The 9,933-nt window shown below is 35.0% G+C and overlaps 1 protein-coding gene across 5 annotated transcripts in view; it reads right to left on the bottom strand.

Annotated features, from left to right (window-relative positions):
• LOC118738079 overlaps window positions 1-7,485 on the bottom strand; it is a 525,494-nt gene extending 518,009 nt beyond the window's left edge. For 2 of the 5 annotated variants that reach the window (XM_036468997.1, XM_036469001.1), the window contains exon 1: window positions 5,911-7,477. In XM_036468997.1, coding sequence (XP_036324890.1) covers window positions 5,911-5,968 — 58 coding nt within the window. In that variant the 5' untranslated portion in view covers window positions 5,969-7,477. Of the gene's footprint in view, window positions 1-5,910 lie in introns of all 5 variants that reach the window. The other 3 variants (XM_036468998.1, XM_036469000.1, XM_036468999.1) reach the window with 3 other exon arrangements.
• Between the last annotated feature and the right edge of the window lie 2,448 nt (window positions 7,486-9,933).

Here is a 9,933-nt window from a genome sequence, read left to right as displayed (position 1 = left end):
TGTTTTAAATTAGCATAGTTTGAATGAATTCGGAATGTCTAAGGTGGAAAAGAAACCAACCTTTCTATAAGGAAACAATTATAGAAAAAGAATTTTTTTACACTGTATTCATGTCTCCGCCAGCAATTTGTGTGGCGCGCTGACTCGGGCCGCCGCGAAGCTTAGCAAATTTAATGTTTGAAAGACAAATAATGTCAATGGATTTTATTTCGTTTTTAAAAAGGTAATAATGTCAATTGACTTTATTCCGCAGCAGGGTGGGAAATAAAGTCAATTGACCTTATTTCCGTTGATCTTATTACCTGTCACCAAATAAACACGTAAATATTTCAAACTTTCGAACATAAATTTAAATGAATTTTCCATTAAATGATATTAAAAGTAAAAGTACTTTAGTTCATTTTTGAGTGAACTAAATTAAGAATAAAAGTTTTCATTATATTAAATTAATTTCATTTACTTTGCACATTTCAGTCCTTTATTTTTAAAATTTTTTTAAAGTGTATAAACTAATGTTTAAAATTAAATTATACGAATAGAAAATATTCTTAATTTTTGTCTATATGTGCTTTGGCTTGTTGATTTATAATTGAAATTAATCAAATAATTAAATTAATCGTTTAATTAAAAAAGTCAAAAATAATTAATAATGATCAGAGATAAAAAAATGAATCATGTAATTAAAATTCATGAATTAGTAAACAATTTCTAATCGACTATTCATCATTAAAAATGTGCTAATATTAATAATTAATTAATAGTCATTATTTAACAGGTCTGGTATAATTGAATATGTACTCGCTTTAATGGTTTAAATATATCCAAAGTAATAATATTTTGTGTACTTTATTGTATCAAACTGTCGAAGTCAAATAAATAAAACCGGGAATAAATCGTTTTGTACTTGAAACAAGTCTGGCCATTTTCCAACTAATTCGGTTTCAGTCAGGAAATTCTAGTTGTAAACAGTATTTTTGGTCAAAAACAGCCGTATGAGTTTCGGAGGGTATATACAATTAAAATAACAGAAAAATCCCTTTCATGACTGCTACTTCCGCTGTTTTAATTTGCGCGTTTTTAACGTTAATTTTTATCTAGAAGAATCTTACAACATTCAGAGGAAGTGGGCATCACAGAGATTTCGAAGGAATAGCGTATACAAAGCCAAAACATTTCATCCAAGAAGCATTCAATGATTTAATACCATTTCTTCATTCAGAAAGTTCAGAATATGGTAAATCCCCTTTTAGTAGCTGGGCTTTATGCAACAATTTGTTAAGACGCTAGGCAAAAATGGGCAATGTTTGTCTCATATTATGAGAAGATGTCGTGAGTATAAGCGAGAGTTTTCGATTGACCTCAAATAGGAACATTAAAAAGGATTCTAATTTCTTAAATTCATTGAACGATTTGGAACTACGCAGGTAGACTCCATTTTTTGAAATTACTAAAAATATTCTGGAAATTTATACGCCGAAATGCTGGAGAGCCTTATTGTAGTATGTAATATGTTCATCAAAGTACACTACCTACACAGTCATCGTGACAAATACCAATATAATCTTGAGTCACATAGGGAAGAACAAGCGGAGCGGTTTCACCATGACCTGTTTGGCCTATGGAGGAGGTTTATCCAGGCAGATGGGATCGTCGTATGATAGCTAACTACTACTGGGGATGTCCTGTGATAGTTCTACTACACCTCATTCACGAAAAACGCGAGAAAAATGTGTTTATGTACATAAGAACGTAATAAACTTAATTTTGATGCAAATTTGTGTTTCTCTGTAAAATTCAAAATTTCGAAAACAAAATAAAACTGTTTTCTGTTGATGTTATCAGTAAAAGCTTTATAAATATGCATTGGTTTATAACAAGATAATCTGATTGTACCATGATGTTGAAATTTTCGTAGAAAATATTTACAGATGAGTGCAAGGAAACAAGTTTTATTATTTTAAAAAAGGTTTTAAGGATAATTTTATATGTTGGTATTTGATTGAATTTCTATTGCACAAGTTAATTTGTTTTACACTTCTTGGCATATACAGCTACCGAAATTTTGTATTATTGCCTCCTATGTGTGAAGTTCGGTTTATTTAAGTTTATCATTCACTTTATCGTTTTGTTTTGCATAAGTAAAAATCATGTTGAGAAGTAGATCTTAAAATCCTCAGTGGTATTAGTAGGTAGTTACTCTAAAAGAAGGTATTTTGTTCCTTGTATAACGATTTTGTTCGCACGGTGAGAACGAATTTTCAAATATCGCCAGTCGAAATGAGCCAACTTAATGAGCAAAGAATGTTTCTACTTCTGGATATTAAATTTTCCCAAAGTGAAAAGATTTTATTTGTTTTCCAAAGCTATACGCTTCTTACTTTAAAGGAAAGATTCTTTGCGCCAAGGGCAGGTTTGCCACGGAAGCCGGATGACTCTCCAATATTTATGGTGGGCACTTGGATCAAAAATATTCAAGTTTTTTTTCCACTGAAAATAGCATTTTTCAATTCTTTCTACAAAATTTGTAATTGTTGTAAAATGCTAAAAACGAAGTTCGTGCCATAAGCTGGGCTGTGGTTTAGCGATGTATTTCTTCACCCTAAGTACCAAAACTGTGTTTATTATTTATTGTGAACTTTTACTTGTGGCAGAGAGATTCTAAAACATTTCAATTTTTACGGTAAATCATGCTGTTCCTAGTAGCTAACCTTTAGATATGTCATTTGCACTACCCTTTTGGGGTTTGTTTATTATTTATTATTTTCATAGCCGTCGGGATTCTTAAAGGAACTTCATATATTCTGCTGTCCGATTACTTCGGGAGTTAACTAACTAATTTTCATGCCACAAAAATTCATTTCAGTTATTCTTACGGGCTCTTCTTCAGATAGATCAATGCCACTGGATATTATGGGATATAATTACGGTGACCGTATTAACCAACGTCAAGTAAGGGACATTTTTTTCGAAATGATTTGGGAATATGTGCATACAACTTGTATGATAAAAGTACCTTACACATATCGTAATTTAACCCAAATTGTCCCAGATTAAGTTTTTTTAGATTTTTTGGTTTCATCTATATAAAGGGTAAAAGTAGCTTTAAAGTAAAGGAAAAGAGATTACTAAAACTTTGGGAGTAGTATAGTTCTTCCGATATCGGCCGTTGCCATATGGCAACACGGGTCGTATTCCAGATGGATTGTTAGAGGACAGTATTTGGTTAAAATATGAAATAATAGAAACATTGTTTATAAGTTTTAATACATTTATTGATAATATATGCATATTCTACGAGCAAAGCGGATGAATAAGTTAATTTTTAGTATGAAAAGTAGCAAAACATTTCAAACATAAACCCACATCACATTTTTCACAGGCTACTCCTCCTATAGTTTTACATGCTGCACCAACAGAAGGACAGTAACGGCCTTTATGTATGTAAAATAATGCTGGGAGTCACTTGGGATTTGTCACCTGCTCTGATGCATTGGTGCTACACAGCAATAGTCAACCCAATACTGCTCTATGGCGCTTTGGTGTGCTGGAATGCCGCAAAAAGGTCGTTATGTCTCGGGCCAATGGAGAAGGTTCAACGCCTAGCGGCACTGTGCATAGCGGGAGCGCTGAGGTCCACTTCGACGGCTGTTCTTTAAAAACCCCTTAGTTTACCGCCCATTGGCCGATTCGCGGAAAACCGTGCTGTGAAATCCGCACGTAGATTGACGGTCATAGGAAAATTCAATTTCAGAACCTTAGGGCACCGCTTAATTGGGGTGGGAAGCACCAGCAGCATAGACTTCATGGCACCTAGCTTTAAGTTGAAACGAACTTTTTGCACGAAGGTTGAGGAGGGATGGCACAAGGGAATGAAGCCATAGATCCCTAAACATTTTCATGAACGGCTCTAAAATGGTTAGGGGAGTGGGTGCCGGGATTTACTGCCGGGAACTGAACGTCAGGTGGACAGCAAGGCTACCTGACCATTGCAGCAAATTTCAAGCAGAGGCTTTCGCAATGAGGATAACTGCAGAGCTAGCCTTCACCGAAACGATAACCAATTCAAAATTACACTTATTCCAGGCGGAAATGAAGGCAGTTTCCTCATATAGTATTTCATGAATAAACGTCCTTCGCAGCCGAGAAGCCATCGACAAGCTAGATGCTGACAAAAGCCTACATATCTATTGGGTGCCCTGTCACAAGGGAATCTAGGGTAATGAAATAGCAGATGAGAATGTAAAAAAACGCCACTAGTCTTCCCTGAAACAGACAAACTACATTTGTGTACCACTTCAACACTGGGACAATGAAATATACGATAATCTGATTAGGCAGTTCAGAGCTAGATGGAATGATTTAACCGCCTGCAAAACTGCAAATATACATACAACGTATTTTGCGTTGCCATATGGCAACACGGAGCCAATTTGGGCTAACGAGCATATCAACGCTTTCTATAAATTCATGCTTACTTCTTCATATATTACATTTGGATGTTTTTTTGCCACTTTTAATTTTGTTTAAAGAACACACTTGCATTACACTCGATAGACAGCAAGGATCTGACGGAAGCGTAAGCGTTATGAAAGATACACCTTTTAGGAATTAGTTAACGTTCATATAAGCATTTTTAAGTAAGCGGTTTTTGTTTTACACCCTCTTAAACATGATGTATGGCAAAACGGGGTCAATTTGGCCCGTTAATAATATTATTTATATTTATTTACCAGTTAATAATATTATTTAATTAAACAAGATCCCCTGCTGTAGCGAAAAATTAAGCCAAATCCTTTTCATGGACTTCGCCATCCATTGCTACCAAAATGCGTTTACCATAATTCATACTGCATGACGAAGCCAGAACACAGTGGTTCAAAATTGGAATTTGATGTTCATTATGCAATTTTTACTAAAAATCAAAAAAAAATATTTATTTTTTTTGGTAAACATTTTCTTATAAGTACATAAGTATAACGTGCACCAGGGCTTTTATTGTGGAAACTCAGCGTGCAACACGATCCTGGGCACAACTTTCCCTGTGCTTTATAGATTGTACAAAGAATACGGATTAAATAGAAACCCTTAGCTGGGGTGCAAACCAAACTGGCGAAGGTTTTCATTATATTTTATAAGGGACATTTTTATTTTTCATATTCTGCTTTTAAAAATTCACCTCTGAAAAATGCAGAGCCGATTTAAAAACCAGTTTAAAAAATAAAAGACAAAAGGCGTCCTTTATTTTGAAAAAAATTATAAAGGACAGACGGCTAAAATAAAGACCGTCCTTTAAAATAAAGGACGGATGGTCACCGTAGCCATAATATAACTAGGAGAAATAATAAAACGGGTTTTATTACGAAAGTAAATAGCTTCTATATGTTTAAGTTTTTACCACACCTTCATTGGTGTAGATTTCTATTGAAAATTTTTGACACTGGAGCAGACGGAAGCTGAATAGTTCATTTTGCACATATAATTATTTATTATAAAATATTAAATATTGTTTGTAATAACGGTAGTTAAAATTATAAAGGAACAACTTAAGATATGAAAATACTTATAAACTAAAAGCTATTATAATCGCATACAGCAAAAAGTTTTACCCTTCTTTCATAGAGCGAAAATGAAGAAAAACATATTGCACATTAATTCTTTTACTGGGGTATATCCCATATGCACTAATACCAAATTATTTTCTTATGTTTTTCGACTTTACCGTATTTTGATGAATTATCCGCCATACAATGGCATGTCTGAAAACTTCAAATTGCTTGCAAACAAACCACTAGCAAAGTTAAATAACAAGCTTACGAAAAGTAAACAAACTCGCTGGAATTTTAAGCTATATGTTTTTAGGTATGTACATACATATGGACAACTGGTAAAGAAAACAAGATTTACACTTACTTATTGGCTTGCTTGCTAATAATCCTAGGCATAAAACGATTATCCAAAAGTTATACATTTTCAGTTCGTAGTCTCGGTAGCGGGTCGGTGGAATCGTTTTGCTGTATTGTTGATTGGCGCTGAAGCTGGTGCAATGCAAAAAGTATCTAAGTAATTGCCTTTGTTCGAAGATTTCACAAGCAAATATATTACAAAAATAATTTTGTTGATACAACTTTGTTGATATTTGGATTGGTTTGGTTTGGGATGATTATCTTCACAATTTTTTAAGGGTGGGACCGCTTTCGCGAAAAACCATTTAGGAATAGCTATTTTACGCGAGTTTTTTTTCGTATAAGAACGTTAGTGACTAAATTATTTTGCTTAACAATTTTTTTTATATTTTTGTTGCTGTGCCTTTGTTTTGATTGTGCCAGTTGAGAACAGATCAAAACGAGCTGGAATTTACCAAAAGTGTGGAACTACAGGGGTTGTGCTGCTAAATCGATGGGAATTCAAACACGCTTTTGTTACTTTTACATTTTCAATACACTCATATTTAATAATGTGCGTGATATAACCATCAACTGCTTGAGGTCATTATTTCCTCTACTGTACGTACGTATGTTTGTATGTATATTGATCTAATTTTTCTTCGCATACAAATATTCATGTATACGTGTATACATATGTATGTATGTACGAGCTGAAGCAGAGTAAAACTGCTTATTAAAATAGCAAATCGCGTGATACAAAATATTTCGAAATTTTACTTCTTTTACAATAACTCGTATCCAAATTCACCACTCGTTCACTTCTTTTCATTTATAAAAGTAAAACTGGAAACTATTTCACTTTGCCTGCCCCTTTGTAAGCAAAACACTGCATTTTTAAAGGTACAACTGCTATTGGTACTCCCAGGAGTGGTGAACCAATTTATTCACGATTTAACACTTCCGTTGAGCAAACACTGACACACCAAGGGAACGTGTAAGTTTCACTTGATTTTGAGGGCGCCACTCAAGCGTTTTTCTTAATCTCTCCTCTCAACCCCATTCACCAAAACAGCTGCGTAAAAAGACAAAAAACCTCCGTCTACCCACGGTAAACGCAGAAAGTAATTAAAATTTGGCAACAACAAACACTCAACCACGTCAATGCCGAAGGTGTGGAAAGCGCGACGTAAAATTTCCTTTTCCGGATAAGTCGGATATTTCCGTCAAATACAAATGACGGGCACGACAATCAGCAAAGCGAAACTTTAAAGTGGCAGGTAAAGATGTCTCACTACCCACTGTGGTGGCACGCACCCACCATCAGTGACACAATAGATGCTTTGAGAGTGAATTTCCGCGCTTTCACCTGAAGCGCGTTTTAAACCAGCGCTAATCGCGGTTTTGCCGTCGCTAATCTAATGCTTCACTTCACTTCTGCACTCACACTTTCTGCTCACATTGTGCATGCGTATGTACATATTTAGGTTTTGTTGTTGCTGTTGCAAATGTCACTCACCACTTTCACTGCTCTTTTCTCAATACTAGGTGTGTGTAGATTACTAGCACGCGCGCACTTGTTGTGCCCATCTGAAGCGTTTACCCTAGACTGACGGTCGCAAGAACCGTTTCAGAAAATTTTTCAGCAATGTACACGCAACACTTTCTGTTACGCCAACACCAGCGGCAGCAACACCAACACATAAATCTATAGCAATATTCCACCCACTTCTAATTGTGCGGGAGTTGCTCAGCGTCGCTCTCACCACGGCTCGGAATGCTCAAAAGAGCGTAGTTACAAGCAGGATAAAGAGAGCGCAAGAAAGTCCTTTCAGTTTTTGGGACAAACATTCGTTGTTGACCAGCATTAAGCTTTTATTTCTTGTGCGGGAAAGTTTACTATCAGAAACATTTGTTGCTTCCTTATCAATGCAGTTTCACTTCAAAGGAGCGTTTGAGGTGATATTTTGCTGCCTATGCCTATAGGTTATTCGCTGCTTTCAAAATATGCTGGTTGTGGAAACTTACCTTGAACGAGTCTTGTATTTTTTTCGTATTTGTGAAGTTTCACAAGGTCAAGCTTTCGGATAAAAATCGAAATAAATGCGTTCTTACACACAACATGTATTTTTTAATGAAGTGAGAGTTCAATGTAAAACATATGTATAAATGTACATTAAAGTGGTCCAAAAATGTATGTAAAAAAATAAGGTCGGATTTTTAAAGCCGCCACCCCCTAGGATTGTTATACACCGAAAAAAATATACCCATATTTTTTTATTTTGAAATCAAAAATAATTTAGTAGTGCTCAAAGCGCTTAAAGTTTTCCATGTATTTTATATGGAGAAAAAACATCTTTTCGTAGAAATAGTGTAGAATTTTTGAAAATCAATATTTTTCGATCGGAAAGCTTTACTTATCTTCAGGAGATTCCCAGTAATAATACTCAATTGTTTCTTTAACAATTTTTTCATGGTAACTATATTTTATAGGTCCACCAAAGCCCTTAGAAAATGCAATGGGGGGACCAATAAAAAATCTTTAATCATAAAAAATGGTTAAATAAATAATTGGATATTAGTATCCTGAAGAGAACAATAGTTTTCCAGTTTTATACCATTTCTACGACAAATTGGTTTTTCTCCATATAAAATACTTGGAAAACTTTGAACGCTTTCAGCGCTCCCTAAATATTTTTTGATTTCAAAATAAAAAAATAGGGGTATATTTTTTTGCGATATGGATCAATCCTAGGGTGTGCCGGCATTAAAACTCTGACTTTATTTTTTTGGACCACTCTAATGTACATATGTATGTACATACGTAAGCACCCAAGAAAAAAAAATTATTTTATGTTAACTACACAGGTTTACAAAAAAAAAGTGTATGCATATTAAACCAAACCTATATATCCCTATGTTATTCGACATTCTGAATGCGAATCCGGGGTCCGTTAGCCTCCATCACGTCTGGTTCGTGGTCATTTGAAGGTAAAGTAGGGAAAAATTCATTGAAACAAACTGAAAATTCAATAAAATTCATCGGAACTTGACCTTGGGATGACTTTAGCATGACCTCCAGATGACCTTGAGGAATCAAGGGACCATACTCGGTTTCAGTGACAACAAAAACAATTTTTTTTTAATTTTGTTGAATAAATTTTATGTCCTTTTTGACATTCAAATGACCTCGAAGCTGACATTATGGAGGTTAACGAACCTCGGATTCAGGTTTAGCGAATGTAAAACCTTATGAATAACATAGGGATATATAGGTTTAGTTTAATATGCATAAACTTTTTTTTTGTAAACCTGTGCTATTATCAGGGCTGGAAAATCTATTAAAAGCTTGAAAAAGCGTATTTGTGATATATCTGGCAGTTCTGCTGGTTTGTGCATATATTTGATGAATGTGCATATTTTTTCAAAAACATTGTACGATATATCTTCGGGGAAAAAGAAACGACTGATGTGTAGAGTTGTCACACTATCGACAGTGACGTCATTCGCTATTTTCGATAGTCTCAGTTCTCACTATAGAAATTAAAGGGGTAAAGATGTCGATGGTAATAGAAATACCAAATTATCGATGTTATCGATAGCGCTATCCATAGCTATCCAGCGTTTATGTTCATTGGATATACATGACATAGCCAGCAGAGTCGCTGGATCGTTAAAACGCCTGCGTTATTCGCCAAGACCAACATAAATCTTGCGTAGAATCCTTGTCTCCAAAACTCCAAGAGCCGCTTCATCAGATGTTTTCATTATCCATGCCTCCGCGCCATACACTATCACAGGCATGATGAGTAACTTATAGAGTGCGATTTTTATACTTCGTGAGATTACTTTACTCCTGCATTGCCCACTCAGTCCAAAGTAGCACTTGACTGACATTATTATTGGTGTTAATTTAATGCTGGTTCCCCAATAAACGAAGTCGTCTACTTTTTCAAACTTGTGACTTCCAACTATAATGTGGGTGCAAAGGCGCCTAGGCTTTGCAATCCACAAATATATAATGTATGTCGATCCTATTCTCGCGAGTTTT

Source organism: Rhagoletis pomonella, unplaced genomic scaffold (genome assembly GCF_013731165.1).
Source record: "Rhagoletis pomonella isolate Grant_MI unplaced genomic scaffold, Rhpom_1.0 Rhpom_scaffold_00004, whole genome shotgun sequence".
NCBI lineage: Eukaryota > Metazoa > Arthropoda > Insecta > Diptera > Tephritidae > Rhagoletis > Rhagoletis pomonella.
Note: the sequence above shows the minus strand (reverse complement) of the source record. Positions and strands in the feature narration are given on the sequence as shown.